The sequence below is a fragment of the Fundulus heteroclitus genome, unplaced genomic scaffold, assembly GCF_011125445.2.
Source record: "Fundulus heteroclitus isolate FHET01 unplaced genomic scaffold, MU-UCD_Fhet_4.1 scaffold_178, whole genome shotgun sequence".
Classification (NCBI taxonomy): domain Eukaryota; kingdom Metazoa; phylum Chordata; class Actinopteri; order Cyprinodontiformes; family Fundulidae; genus Fundulus; species Fundulus heteroclitus.
The window spans coordinates 50893-66241 of record NW_023396590.1 but is presented as its reverse complement, the minus strand read 5'-3'; the positions used below and the strand labels follow the sequence as shown (position 1 = coordinate 66241).

At 40.8% G+C, this 15349-nt stretch overlaps 1 protein-coding gene and 1 non-coding gene across 4 annotated transcripts in view; one reads left to right on the top strand and one right to left on the bottom strand.

Annotated features, from left to right (window-relative positions):
* Nucleotides 1–3947: 3947 nt before the first annotated feature.
* trnai-aau lies at nucleotides 3948–4021 on the bottom strand. The gene has a single exon. It is a non-coding gene; the product is annotated as a tRNA-Ile (tRNA).
* Nucleotides 4022–4174: 153 nt separating this feature from the next.
* The window catches only part of LOC105921394 (N-chimaerin), a 33957-nt gene continuing 22782 nt past the window's right edge, over nucleotides 4175–15349 (top strand). The window contains exons 1-4 of one of the 3 annotated variants that reach the window (XM_036129496.1): nucleotides 4175–4279; nucleotides 4585–4682; nucleotides 11915–11953; nucleotides 12101–12156. In XM_036129496.1, the coding sequence (XP_035985389.1) occupies nucleotides 4664–4682; nucleotides 11915–11953; nucleotides 12101–12156 (114 nt within the window). In that variant the 5' untranslated portion in view covers nucleotides 4175–4279; nucleotides 4585–4663. Of the gene's footprint in view, nucleotides 4280–4584; nucleotides 4683–11877; nucleotides 11954–12100; nucleotides 12157–15349 lie in introns of those variants that run through there. The other 2 variants (XM_036129497.1, XM_036129495.1) reach the window with 2 other exon arrangements.

Sequence of the window (15349 nt, the reverse complement as noted above, 5' to 3'; positions counted from 1 at the left end):
TAATCTTTTAGCTTTCTATACTCTTTATTACCTTTTCTGACAGTATTTGCCACAGAAATATAATAGTAAATTTGGGATTCGTACTCGTAAATTTGAACTTGTACTGTTGAAAAGTTGTAAGTCTGTAACTTGTAGTCGTAACTTCTAAACTTGTATTCTCACAGATGAAACATGTGATATCACATGTCATGAGTTGACAACCAGGAACAAACACAAATCTTAAAAGTATTCACGTTTATTGGCTTACATTTACAAATTCAGATACCTACGCTTACGTTTATACTGACTGTTATCTTACCCCATATACTTGCAGCTTAGCAAGTTCGCAAAACCACCATTTTGTTGTATATTTCGCTCCAATTTTGTAGTCCAAACTCAAGGATACAGCTACAGGTGGATGAGTGAAAATGTTTGGTTTTTGAGTGTATTAACCCACAGAATTCATTGCACCGTCCCCCAAGCACACTACAAAAATGGCCAAGCGGGGTGGAATGAAACACTCTGTTTCCTGGAGGTGGGTGGGGTGTGAACGACCTCATTTGCATTTAAAGAGACGGCACCAAAACGAGTTGTTCTCAGACGCACCTCAGAACAGGGACAAAAGAGGGACTGCGGGGCAATGAGGGATTCAGACCAAACCATTGCTGTTCCACTTTATAGAGATCACAACTGAATTAATTAAATGTGAAAAGGAAGGCATTTAAAAGCATGATTTGTCCCCTTTAACCTTTTCACATTTCGTTACTTTGCAGCACCAAACTATAACTTATTTTGCTGCCATTTTATATGCAACACCAAGCAAAGGATAACTGTGAACTGAAGGGAAAGTGTTACATAGTGTGCACCTTTTTTTTTATATACATAAATTAAAATCAGAATTAATCTGCGTTTAATTTTGTTTCTCTTGTAGATGAAGTCCCTAAAGGAGCTACTGCCACCGTTATGTTTTTACTTTTCCCTAACATAGAAAGCATTTCTGGATCAGTGTTCCTGTGCTCTTTCCGTCTTTGCTTTTGTCTTCTCTGTCATGGCAGTTCAAGCTGAGGCTGGTTCTGGTTCTGCTGGAGGTTTCATCCTGTTAAAGGGGAGTTTTCCTCTCCACTGTCCCTACATGCATGCTAGGTCTGAAGGATTGCAGTGAAGACAACGACACAATGCTCATCCAGGAGGACTGACTGCTGCAAGTCAATGACTAGATGCAATCTGCTGGGTTTCCTTAAACTAAAACATTTAACCAATCTGTTGTGTTGTGATTTGGGTCTAAAATAAAATGTCTTGAATTAAATTTCTTGAATCTTGTTTCACTGCTATGTTTGTACCTGCTTTACACAACTGGGTGCTGCTTCTTTCGATTCTTCTTTGCAAGAAAAGTTCAAGCTCAGTCAAACCGGACATAAAGCAGTTCTCAAGTCTTTATCAGGGGGATAAAGCTCTCCCCCCAGGGCAGCACCTGCCAGGAGGAACCTTTAGAATTAAAATAAAAGTAATCTGTTAGTTCCTTTCCAAAGAGAGTCCAGTCAGTGAGGAGCAGTGCTGTTTCTACACAGTATTTCTCTGCTCATCCGTGGTCCTGACATTGGTGTTGGATTAGGAGCTAAAGTGCTAGTTCACTGTTCTTCCAAAGTCTCTGGATGAAATTTGATTAGCTCTAAATCCAGAATACACAGACTTGTCAAACCAAATTTTGGGCGTTCCACACTGAACAGAGGTTATTCAAACAACATTTAAGATTTGTGACTTTGGAAAAACACAAAAAGTAAGTTTTCAATTTTATTTTGTTTCCGCCATTAGAACCACCTAAAAGAGAAACAATACAGCTTGGTCATCTGTGAACCAGGACATGGAAGAGGGCGCTGTACTGGTTAATTGTGTACTGGTCTAAGAGAGAGCTGAGTCAAAAGGCGAAGCTCTCGATTTACGATCTACGTTCCTAGCCTCATCTATGGTCACGAGCTTTGGGTTGTGACCAAAAAACAAGATCACGTATACAAGCGGCCAAAATGAGTTTTCTCCTCACTCTACCTCCCTTGGCGATAAGGTGAGGAGCTCAGTCATCCAGGGAGGACTCAGAGTAGAGCCACTGCTCCTCCATGTCGAGAGGAACCAGTGGACCAGTGGCATCTGGTTAGGATGAACGCCTCCCTGGTGAGGTGCACGTCCCACCGGGAGGAGACCCAGAGGGAGACCCAGGAGACGTTGGCTGGGTTGGCCTGGGAACGCCTTGGGATTCCCCTGGAGGAGCTGGCCCAAGTGGCCGGGAAGAGGGACGTCTGGGCCTCCCTACTGAAGCTGCCCCTGCAAACCGATGCTGGATAAGTGATGAATAAATGGATGGATGGGACAAAACTGGTTACATGTTTGATATCCGACTATATTTGACAATTTTCAGCTCAAATTTCAATATTGTACATTTTACATAAACATTTATTCTATATGTGCCTTGTTTAACATTAGGATGAGTTTAGATACTGTTGGGGGCAAAATGAAGGTGCTGAGCCAGGGCACCATTGAAGTCGGAACCACCACTAATTATGAGACCGATTTATGTACATATTTTAATATAAGGTACAAAATGTGACATGTTATCAATGTTACAGTAGTCTGAGATGATATCTTTGTACTAGTCTGTAAAATAATGTGTGCAAAACTGTTGGATTGGGTGACATCAACATTAGCAACAACAACAACAAAAGAAAATAACACAGGACTTATATTGTATCGTTACTATATTTCTCCATATAGTATCATTTCAAATAAATCTGAACTTTTACCACGTTTTTGATTTTATAAAATGCATTAATTTACGCATCAGAACAACAGAGAAAACCCATGAGAAAACCATGTTATGTTAGGGGGTCAGGTCGGGTCAGTAGGTCGTGCCTCTCTGTGGCCCAGAACAGATTTCAGACGGCCTAACAAATGTGGATAACTGTGTCCAATACGTCAGTCTGTGTCCAGCAAAGCCGCTTGGAAATGATGGGACGACAGGAGGCGGATGAAAAAGACAGAGAAAAACAATAACGGCTGAACTCATGAAACTACAACTAGTTTTTGGTTCTGTTTTCCACTATAAACTACAAGTGAGGTGAGTAAAAATCTCTGCAATGGCTATTGCCGCATTTATTCGTTTATAAAACTATTAAGGCCTTAGACTTGGAATTTATTTGATTTGTTTTACATTTTATGTGACAACTTCTCCTAGATGTGTAATATTTTGTTCACTATGTATATGTATATTTTTTACTTAGTGAGTGTTGATAACTGTTTGCATGCTTGTTTCTTAATTTTTAATGTCCTTAAAGCACTTTGTATTATGTTTGACTAAAGAAAATGTACGTCCAGTACTATGGTTCAAATTCACACTTCTGTTATTAGATATGAAATTGAAGTTGGAAGGTATGAGGTTCAAAAGGGTAATGCAAAGATGGGAAAGGGAAGGTACAACATGGCAAAGGAGCAATTTATTCTGAATTATTTTTGGTTTGATCGGGTGTCATTACCTCTCTTATTTCATTTCATCTTATTTTGCCACCCATGATCCAAACCTGTAATATGGAGTTTTCAGAAAATTATACGTAATCAAACCATAATATGCATGAATGCATATTCGTGCATGCCAGAATATGCTTTTTTTTTTAATCTCCAACACTCTTCAAAATACTTATGTTATATATTATAGTAGGTCTAATTGTAACCCTGTCTTGTGTTTTAGCCACTGTCCCGTCCAAATTTCCCCAATCGTGGGGGAAAAAATGAATTTCTTATCTGATAATAAGGGGGAAAAAAACTTGGATTGGGAACACTGGTATGCAGAAGGAAGGGATCAAAATGACGATGCAAAGATCTAAATTGGGGTGCGAATTGAGCCAGACCAATGTTTGTGTTTTAATGTCCTGCATTTATAAAAAATAAAGATTGAGTATCATAACGTATAAACAAAAACCCGTTGGCCCGTACGGGGATCGAACCCGCGACCTTGGCGTTATTAGCACCACGCTCTAACCAACTGAGCTAACCGGCCTGACGACTCGCAAATATAACAACCGTTTAAGACCTATAACACCCAGTTTTCACGGTATTTTGATTTTAGGTAGCGTTTTTCCATCTACTTTTATTGGTTATTACAAAGACGAAATGCACATAAGCCAAAATATACAGCCGAAAAATAAACCTTGAGTGGGGAGCAACGGTCTGTTGCCATAGTTACCCCTAAAGAGAAGGCGAGACTGCTCACGTGACCTGGCAAGATGGCGACTACAATGCAGAATGGGATGTAAGTGTGAGTATCTGTGGCTTGCCGCTGCATTTCCCCGAAGCGATGTGTTACTTAATTTTTATTTGGTAAGCTTAGCGTCGCTGTTTTCCTTTAGGAAGCAGGAAACGTTTTGGCCCGTTTCGGCCTCGCTTCCTCCTCCCAGCTCAGGAAGCGCTACACACGGGTTGGCTAGCGTTAGCTCTGCCCTGCCACAGTCTGATCTCTTATTGTTTTAGCGTTTCTGAGCTCCTGGCGCCGGCGTCCACGCTATCGCTGCCGGTGACCCCCGGTTTCTGCCCTGTCCTCTGACCGTGTCTCCTCTCCGCCAGGATCTGAGTCCCGGGGGGTCCGGATTGTGGACGGATTTGGCAACTGCTGGTCAATTGTTCATCATACCTGGTGATCAGAATGGCCTTAAATGTCTTCGGTAAGCAGCATCACACATCAGAGGATGGAGATGGAGAGTATTAGTTTATTTTCTGTGTGTATTTTGGAGAACATGGCTTAAGATCATTTATTCCTTTCCATCAAAGTTAATGTATCAGTAATATTGTGTATACAGTACATTTAAACTGGGGGACTGTTAGCAGAGTCATTCTTTAACACAGCATACAACGTGACATCATGAGACTCACACAGGTTGTGGCTTTCGTGGTGGACCCCCTTTGTTTGAAGGACACACCCTTTATTGAACAAGAGTGTCTTAAATTAGACAGGTCACGTGATGTGACACACAATAATCCAATAATCAAATAATGATAAAAACAACAACAAATGAGAGCATAAAAACATTCATGTCAACACCCCCACTTGCTCACATTTGGGTAACTTTCTTTGACTCTTAATATTTCTACCAAAATACATTCATGTTACACCAAACATAAACATTTCATACTTCCTCAACTTAATCTTTGTTGCTGGTTTAGTTAGTACATCTGCAATCATTTCATTAGTTGGACAGTACTCTAGAATGACTTTTCCTTCATTTACAACTGATCTGACAAAATGATATTTAATATCAATATGTTTACATCTTTGTCTATACACAGGATTTTTGGCTAAGGATATGGTACCCTGATTATCCTCATAAATCTTAGCTAAATAATCCTTACCGTCCATGTTGAACAACAGTTGTTTCAAGTATAAGCATTCCTGTACAGTAACAGCTAATGCCATGTACTCTGCTTCACATGTAGATAGAGATACTGTAGGCTGTCTTTTGGTCTTCCACGAGACCAACGGACCATCTCTGTTTAGACTCATACAGTAACCTGTTGTACTTCTTCGATCTGTTACATCGCCTGCCCAATCGGCATCACTGTATGCATATATAAGGTTATCACAGGCACCTTTTCTAAAACATAGTACTTTATCTTGTGTGCCTCTTAGATACCTAAAAACATGCTTTACAGTTTTCCACTGTTCTGTGGTTGGGTTTGCAAAGTACTGTGACAGCTTGCTTACAACATAGCTTAAATCTGGTCTTGTACATGTTGACAAATAGATTAAGCTTCCTACTGCCTCCCTGTATTTTCTGACATCATTCATTACTTCAGCATTATCAGCATAGTTAAGTTTCTGCTCACAAGGGGTAATTCGTGGCTTACAGTTCAGCATGTCAAACTTTTCCAATATTTTCTTCACATATTTTGACTGTGACATTTTAATACTTTCAGCATCTCTTTCAAAGTCAATGCCAAGAAAATGTGTCAAATTCCCTAAGTCCTTCATCCTAAATTTGGAATCAAGTTTTTCTTTTATATCTCTAAGGATATTCATATCACTGGCAGCAATAATCAAATCATCGACCCATATAATGATAAATACAGTTTCATTATCAGTAATCATTGTGTAAACACAATGATCAGCAGGGTTTTGAACAAACTTGATTTCACATAAATAGTCATGCAACATTCTGTTCCAGTTCCTGCCTGACTGTTTAAGTCCATAAAGAGATTTTTGCAGTTTATACACCAGTCTCTTATTTTCTTGAGATTCCTTCTTATAGCCCTCTGGTTGTTCAATATAAAGTTCACATTCAATTGGGGCATGTAAATATGCTGTCTTTACATCCATCTGGTGAACAAACATGTTCTCCTGTGCCACCTTTTGCATCAACACTCTGATGCTTGTCATGCTAGCAGTTGGTGAAAAGGTTTCATCATAGTTCATACCTTTCTTTTGACTGAATCCTCTAGCAACATATCTAGCCTTATATCTGTCTGAACCATCACTATTCTTTTTGATTGCATATACCCATTTACCACCCACTACAGTTTTACCCTCAGGTAAATTGGTCAGGGTAAAAGTAACATTGTCCTTTAATGATTTCATTTCCTCATCCATTGCCGTAACCCATTCTTTTGCATTTACAGATGTTACAGCTTCCTTATAGGTTTGAGGTACTCCACTTATCATTCTGTAACAATAATCAATGTTAGCTATCTGTTCTTCATCATCAATGCCACATACATAGTCATCTAAATAACCTGGTTTCTTTCTTTCTCTGACAGGGTATCGCCCCTCAGGTTGTTCATGTCTTGTTGTGTCACTGGTACTCGCCATTGGTTCTTCCTCTGTGCTCATTTTATGGTCAGAAATGTTTTCTGGATCAGCCTTTGAAGTTTTGGTTGCTCTGGAATTAATTCTAATCAAATCATCATCATCATCCAAAGTTACATCCTTCTCTTTTTTCTCTCTGGATACAAAATCCACAAGCCTATGTTTCTGGATTTTCCTGCTGTTTGGATAGTACACCATATAGGCTGGACTATTCTTGTCATATCCTATAAAAATGCCTTTTTCACACCTTGAATCCAGCTTCCCTTTCTCTTGTTTGTAAGTGTAACAAACACATCCAAACTTGTGCATCCTAGAAATGTTAGGCTGTCTGCCCGTCAACATGAAATAAGGCGTTTGGTTTGTGCGATTATTAAAACATCTATTTCGCACTACAGCAGCTGTCTGAACTGCATACGGCCATAACATTTTTGGTATCTCACCATCAATTAACATACATCTAGCCATGTCAAACAAAGTTCTCCAATTTCGTTCTGCCGTGCCATTTTGATGTGGAGAATATGGTGCAGAGGTCTCATGTCTGATACCGTTTCTGCTCAGTAATGCCTGATACTCTTTTCCTGTGAATTCTGTACCATTGTCTGACCTCATACATTTTATCTTCCCATATGGAGCCATGTCAGCAATAAACTTTTCAGTAGCTTGCACTGTGTCACTCTTGTTTTTTAAAAAGTATACAAAGACTGCACTGGAATAATCATCTGAGAAGGATAATGCATATCTGTGACCATCTCTGGACATTGGATCTATAGGTCCTGCTAAATCTGTGTGGACCATTGCTAGCGGTTCTTTAGCTCTTGCATCTGGCTCCCTGTTCCTAGTTTGAACAAATTTTCCTTTTGTGCAAACTTCACAATATGGCTTCGGTTCACCTTTCCCTTTAATTTCCATGCCTTGAACAACATTTTCTAGCTTCAGTACGTCTCTGAAATTGCAATGTCCAAGAATCTCATGCCAACTTTGTAAGTCATAACATTTTTTACACTGATCACCACATTCATTGTCCATAGTTTGTAAGTAATACAATTTGTTACATACGTGAATGGGGATCTTGGTATTGCCTCTGAGAAGAACGTTCTTTCCTTCTTTGAAGATCACCGTTGCTCCGCTGGATGTTGCAGCTTTCACTGAGAAGATGTCTTGCGGATATGAAGGGATGTATAATGCGTTCCTCAGCACTGTTTTAAGACGTCGACCTCTACTGTCGATCAAACACACTTCCGCGTCTCCTCGTTGCTTAGCAACCCCAAGACACCTTGATCCATCTGCTAATTCCATGCAGTGCGTCTCGGCCTGGAAACTCCCATCAAGCTTCCGAAACTTCCTGATGTCGGTGATTATGTGCGATGTCGCACCAGCGTCCACCATCAGACCTGTCCTGTTGATGTCGACCACTCGCGTGTCAGCGTCGCTCACCCGGAAAGCAAACTCTTTGTCGCCGCCCGTCTCTTCGGCTACTTTCCGTGCGTTGTCTCGTTGTTTTCTCCGTCTGCAGGTTGCGTTGCTGTGACTGTTATTCTTACAGTAACTGCACCATTGCTTTCGCTGGCAGGTTCTGCTTATGTGGCCTTTACTCCCACATTTAAAACACACAATGTCACAACTTCCTGCTCCAGGATCATTTGCACCTCTTGGTGCGCATTTCGTGCCAAAATGTGCCTTAGCTTTCATCACATTGTCCTCAGATACTGTGGCACGCATATTTTCAATGTCTTCAAAACTTCTGAGTTTTGTCTTAAACTCTGCAAAAGTCAAGTTCTCACCATCTTCGCTTTGAGTGATATAAATAGCAAATGGCTTAAATGTACCTGGAAGTCCTTTCAAGACCATGGCGATCAGAAGTCCATCGCTCAGCTCCTCACCTGCACTCCTTAACGCGGTGATTGCGGTCTCAGCTCTGATGATGTACTCCGTCACTGTCTCGCAGGATGATTTCTGCAATGAAGTCAGCTCGGTATACAGGTTAATCACTCTGGGCTTTCCTTTTCCGGCATAATGTGTCCGCAAGATTCTAAGCGCTGCACGTCCGTCATCTGCTGCATCATGCATGACGAGTGATAGACTTTTGTCATCCAAAAACTGAATGAGCTCTGCATACGCCTCAGCGTTTTTCTCTTCATCGTCCTCATCGGGGGTGGGTTCCTTCAAAATTGTCTCTTTCAGCCCTTGCAATCGAAGATGTCCTAAAAACTTTATCTCCCATAGTTCGTAATTTTTCTCGTCTCCATCAAAGAGAAGCCTTGACCAGCGGCTGTGCGGCAAGTCTTTTTTCTCTTCTGTTCATTTTCCTTGTTTACTTACACAGCGGGTGTTCACTGTCTGTCGGGACATTTACCCGTTTCTTCATTGATCCTGGGCCCATAACCTGTTAGCAGAGTCATTCTTTAACACAGCATACAACGTGACATCATGAGACTCACACAGGTTGTGGCTTTCGTGGTGGACCCCCTTTGTTTGAAGGACACACCCTTTATTGAACAAGAGTGTCTTAAATTAGACAGGTCACGTGATGTGACACACAATAATCCAATAATCCAATAATGATAAAAACAACAACAAATGAGAGCATAAAAACATTCATGTCAACAGGGACACAATGCATTTAAAAGCCACCAATGGGCTTGTGTGTAATTACATCTGTAGTAACCTAATTAAACTTATATCTAAATTAAATCAATTAATTTAGCATATATTTTACAGTGTGTGTATTTTGGATTTAGAGTTTCAAATAATTATACTTTTGCTGCATTTCTAAACATTGGATTCGGTAGTAAATCTGCCACAACGCAATGCAAGACAAACACTTAAATGTAATATTTTAATCAAAACTGGGAACAAATTAGCCAATAATCTTAGGAAATGTGAAAACTGTTAACGAAGAATGTACAACAATAGATGTTTAGATTGACTATTTAAAGATATATTCAACAGTTTCTGTGCTACGGTGAACAACTAAAATAGTAGGTTGTTGGAAATGTATGAAAATATTTTTATTAATGCATGTACGTTTAACAGATCAGGTGGTAAATTTATGTTAACATTAGATTAGTTTAGTTGTTTACATATTTATTTATGTAGTAAGTGGTCAGAAGTGGATTTGCTATATATATAAATAAGAGTAATAAATAGCAAGAGTTGTTTATTTTATGTCATTTATGTCAAATTTTATTAAAATTATTCATCTATAGTTAAATAATGATCATCTAGGTTGTAGCTATCAGTTCTCAGTGCTTCAGTGAGAGCTTTGTGCAAAATAGAGATTTTAAATGTAGTGTTATTTGCACTAACCCTGCTGTAATACCATAATCCAATGCGCCACACCTTTCCTCATGTATTTGAACACAACGTTACAGAGCCTGCCATGGATTTTGGACGCAGCGTTCATGTTATGTCTGCTCGCTCGTTGAGTTTGTCTAATCGAGCGGCCGGACTGGTCTGAGAAGGGCGGGGGAGACGCTCGCCCGGGGAGGATCGGGAGTTATTTTGAAGACAGGATACCAAGAGGACGAGTGCTGGATAGATAAGGCCAGCAGAGTACACCAAGACAGGAAGTCCCCCTTGTTAGTTTTACACATGCAGCAAAGACAGAACAATTTGCAAGGTGCTTACCAGAGAGTGCCTATTTATTTTTATTGCAGGACTTGGAGTTTGTTGTGGAAACAGTTTAATTTAATGTTTGGCTGTTTCGCTCGTTGCTCCAAGTGTTGCTACAGGCGCTTGTTAATCATTTATAGTTATTATAATCAGGAAAGTAGAGATAAGGCCACTTTATCTGCCAGAGTTCCCAGTATGTTGCCATAAAGCCTCCCACATCAGGAATGATGAAGTTTCTGCAGCACTTGTACAAAAATGCTGCAGCATTGTAGTTTTGCACAGTGGATTTGTTGACTATTTGGGGTGCAACAATTGTTGGCTAATATACTCCAGGCATTATAAACTTGCATTTTATGTGCAGTAAGGACAAAATGATAAAGGTCCCAAAGTGATGGAAGCACAGAGGAGACATAGAGGTCCGGAGAAGAAAACAGGCAAATGTCTTGCCTGACATCAACATTGTAATATTTACAATATTATTGGCATTGTTAAGTTTACTTCTGAGTTAATTTATAAAATTAGGTAGCAGGAACCTCTCCCGTTTTTAAAAGGATTTCACTGGAGAGGATTATCTTCAGCTGTTCTGGCAGAATTGAGCCAAACTCCAAAAGCCCGAGGCTAAAAATGCCTCCACTCTTCAAGAGTTTGGAGTTAAAATCCAATTCAGGTCCGGATGGATATTAATCCATCCTTCCGTCTGTCTATTTTTTCCATGCATCGTTTTATTCTTTAATCTAGCATCCATCTATCTACCTGCCTATGCATCTGTTCGCTCATCCATCCATTTTTTGGTCCTGTAGTTTTCCCTGCTTTCGTCCTCCTTGGCTGTGGTTCAAAAATTAACCATAAATTCATTGCAAATGTTTTTTAAATTCACCTTTAAACGTTTCCTAAAACAGGACGTTAATGTGGATCAGGGTTCATAACCCGGCGGCTCATTTTCCTGTTAGTCTATTTTACAGCAAGAGACGGTTTATTATCTAACCACAGCTTGGTAAGATTCAGTGTCCGTCTGAAAGGATGTTTAGAAGAGTTGCTGATGAAATGCTGTCCCTGTGCAGGAATATCTGACATTTTGCATCTTGTTTGCATCCCTTCAGCAACAATTTAAAAAGGGTGATTGGTTATTTTACAGCCCTAATGCACCATAGAATAGCTGATGCTTTTTTTCTTGTCATAAAAACACCTTTAAACGTAAAACCCAAACATTCTGGGGTCTGGATAAAACCCTGACCCTTTCCCTAAAATCTTACACTAAGCTGACGCCTGTCTTATTTTTCAGTTGAATGGATAATACGGTTGTCAGCTACAGTGATGGCGGGCGCACCCTGCAGCTGCCAGAAGATGAAATCTTAATTCTAATCGTTGTATTGTTGCTGGATTACATAAAATAATTGAAAGAGTGCAGCCAAACTCTGTCCACTAGGTGGCGCTGTAGGAAAGGGGAAATGAGAGTGAGTGTTTTTGCTTTATCTTTGTCCTCAGATCACGATGAGTACCGGCCGCCAGTCTGGAAATCTTACCGTAAGTATCAGTAGAAACATTTTTCTATGTAATTTTGTTTCTGCTTTTACGTTTTCTATCTTGGAGCTTAATTATTTAGCGCTGAGCCCAAAGCGTTCTTTGTTTCTGTTGTTTTGCAAACCGCCTGAAGTCTGTTTTCTGCACTAGTGTACCAGCTCCAGCAGGAGGCGCCGCACCCTCGCAGGATCACTTGCACATCAGAGGTGAGAAGCTCCTGCTCTACGTATAATCAAGAGTAATCTGTTTCCTATAGAAGTCCCCTATTAGCAAATGCATGTGTGTAATTAACCTCAGTATACAGGCAGCTGCTCTGTTTCTGGCCTCAGAGGTTCTTTAGTAAACAACCAGTGTCATGAAGACCAAGGAAGCCAGTGGATGGGTCAGGGGGGCAAGTTCTGGTTCTGTTTAAAGCAGGGTTATGTTCTACAACAACATCCCAACCTTTGAACAATCCATCATCTGAACATGGACCCTGCCAAGCCATGGAGAGCCCCCTGAACTGACGGGGCGGGCAAGGAGAGGATTAATTAGAGAAGAAGCCTAGAGACCCATGGTTGCTCTGGAGGAGCAGCAGAGATTCACGGCTCAGAAGGGAGAATCTGTCGACAGGACTGTTGACACCTCTACTGTTATAGCAAACCTGAAAGAGAAGGTGTTCTGGTCTGATGAGACCCAAAACATTTATTTTTTGGCTTCTATGCTGCGGACATTGTGTCTGCACGTCTCGTTTCCGCGCTGAATGGACGTGTGTCAAGCAGAAATCAGCCTTAATCCAGGATGATCCTGGAAGAAAACTTGCGGAAGGCTGCAGAAGTCCTGAGGCTGTGGTGGAAGTTCACCTTCCAGCAGGAGAACCGCCCAGAGACACAATGAGATGGTTTAAATTGGAAGTATCTTTATGTATTAGAATGGCCTAGTCAAAGTCCAGACCTTAATACTATTGAGTACAGGGTTCCCACGGGTCCTTGAAATCCTTGAAAGTTTGTGAATCTGAAACAATAAATTCAAGGCCCTTGAAAGTTCTTGAAAACAGCCAAAAAAAACAACACACCTTGTCCTTGAAAGTCCTTGAATTTTTTTGTGGGGTTGAAAGTTCACACGGATGACGACTCATGTGTCATTATTTTACTACCACACGATCTTTTAAAATTTTGTTTATTCCGCAGACTTTTAATTTGCAAAAGTATGTTCGCTCTTCTTCGTTAGTTGGTAGGCTACGGTTTAGGCCTACGTGCGTCCAATAGGTTACATTCACGCAGTGTTGCCAACTCAGCGACTTTGTTGCTATATTTAGCGACTTTTCAGAGTCAAAGTCAAAAACTAGCTTAATCAAAGATGAAAGTAAGTGAAACAAATTGATATAATTCTGAACATCTCAATGCTTTACTTTTTTCCATAAAATTCCATGAAACGGTAGACTAATGTAGATCTTATATGTAATGTAGTATGGCTTAGCCATGCACTGTGGATATAAATGTAGGCTATGAATATGATCAATATCAATGTAGGCTATACATTAAGTCCACTTTCTTGCATTGCTTCTGACCAAACAACTTCTATGCCGTTAAGTCTTTTTATTGAATTTGCATTGTATTAAAATATGATAACCTATTCAGCGGTCACAGTAGGTAAATGCCGCCATGTGTGGTCCTTGAATTTGAGGAAATTGGTCCTGGAAAGTCCTTGAAAGGTCCTTAAATTTGATGTTCACCAAGGTGTGGGAACCCTGTGAGTATCAGGGGTAAGACTTAAAAGTTGTTTTACACAGAAGCTCTGGGTCCAATCTGAGCTTGAGCTATTTTGCAGAATACCTCTTTAGTCTAATATAGCATAATCTAGTGCAGGACATCCCAAAGCGGGGGTCGCACAACACTTCCTGAGGGTCTCCAGATGAGTTGATGCTGACGTGCTGAAAAGTGTTTTCTCATCTCTGGAACTGCAGGGTTCTAAATGCCTCGGATGTTTGAGAGCGGCATAAAACGGTCATTAAAGTTCCTGCAGTGCGGGAACAGCTAACGCGCTAGCTGTTGTTAGCTTGACGCCACTTTTTGACCCGCATGACGCAACGCTCCATCCCCGTTCCGTAAACGCCACCAACCGGCAGGATTAGCAGATTTTCTGGGGGAAACCTTGAGCCGATACCAAAAGTATAACTTTACAAGATACAGGGGGAAAGGCAAGGCAAGGCAAATTTATTTATATAGCACAATTCAGTACAGGGACAATGCAAAGTGCTTTACATGATTAAAATATAGCAAATTAAAACAGAATAAAAGCAAGTAGGAATAAAATGTAGATAGAAATTAGAACAAAGAAGTGGTGATTCAGTTAACTAGAAGGCAATCCTAAACAAATGTGTTTTTAATCTTGATTTAAAGGAACTCAGGCTTTCCGCACTTTTACAATTTTTCGGAAGTTTGTTCCAGATAAGTGGAGCATAGGAACTAAATGCTGCTTCTCCATGTCTGGTTCTGGTTCTAGGTATGCAGAGTAGACTGGAGCCAGAAGACCTTAGTGGTCTGGAAAGCTGCCCCCTTATAAAAATACTATTTTATTCTCGTAATATTATGACGTTATTCTCACCTCTGGCACTGCATGGGAACCCCTGGTCTAGTGGACAATCCGTTCAAAAGGAAACTGGGATTAAAATATACCAGATATTTAAAAAAATCATGAGAAAATCAAACACAAGTGTGCCGAGACAAGACAAAAAACAATGCTGCTTTATTTCTTCTCAGTGGTGGGGGGGGGGGGGGTGTTAGCGTGACGACTCAGGGTGGGAGGGACCGGCGCTGAGCTAAAGGTCACGCCGGTCGGATCCAGAGCAAGAGAAAAACCTCTGATATTCACGCACAAAATTGTCTTGCTCTGCAAAACGTGAAGGGCAGCATTCCTGCTGATCTTGCACTAAATGTTACACATCTGTCCAAACCAGACCGAGCCACCAGATGTGTGCCGGTGTGGTTTGGGAGAACCCAGAGGGATTACGGGATTGTGCTCATCGGTCTTGAGTAAGGGTACCAAATGAGCCTCTGTTGGGTCTGTCGGCGCTGACGGACTTTAAGTGGGTTGGTAATGGTTGTTAGTCTTGGTGGGGGGCCTCAGGGTGGGTGTGGCTAACACGTGCCTAGCTTCAAGCTTTACCGTCTTACCCATAATGCATCACAGTTTGCTTTAACGGGTCGAGCACGACGCCGCATGCTGTAAATGTGAACAGAAGACTCAACGTTTTGTGTAAATCTAAGAGTTATTAAAGCCGGATTAGTATTCGCTGCTGTTTGTGGAGCGTGTTTTGATTTATTGGCTCCACAGCGTTTTTATCTGCGTTTATGTGAGTCATGTAATATTCTGCTCGCCCACGTAATCAGGACCTCTGCGGCTCTAAACCCAGTCAGG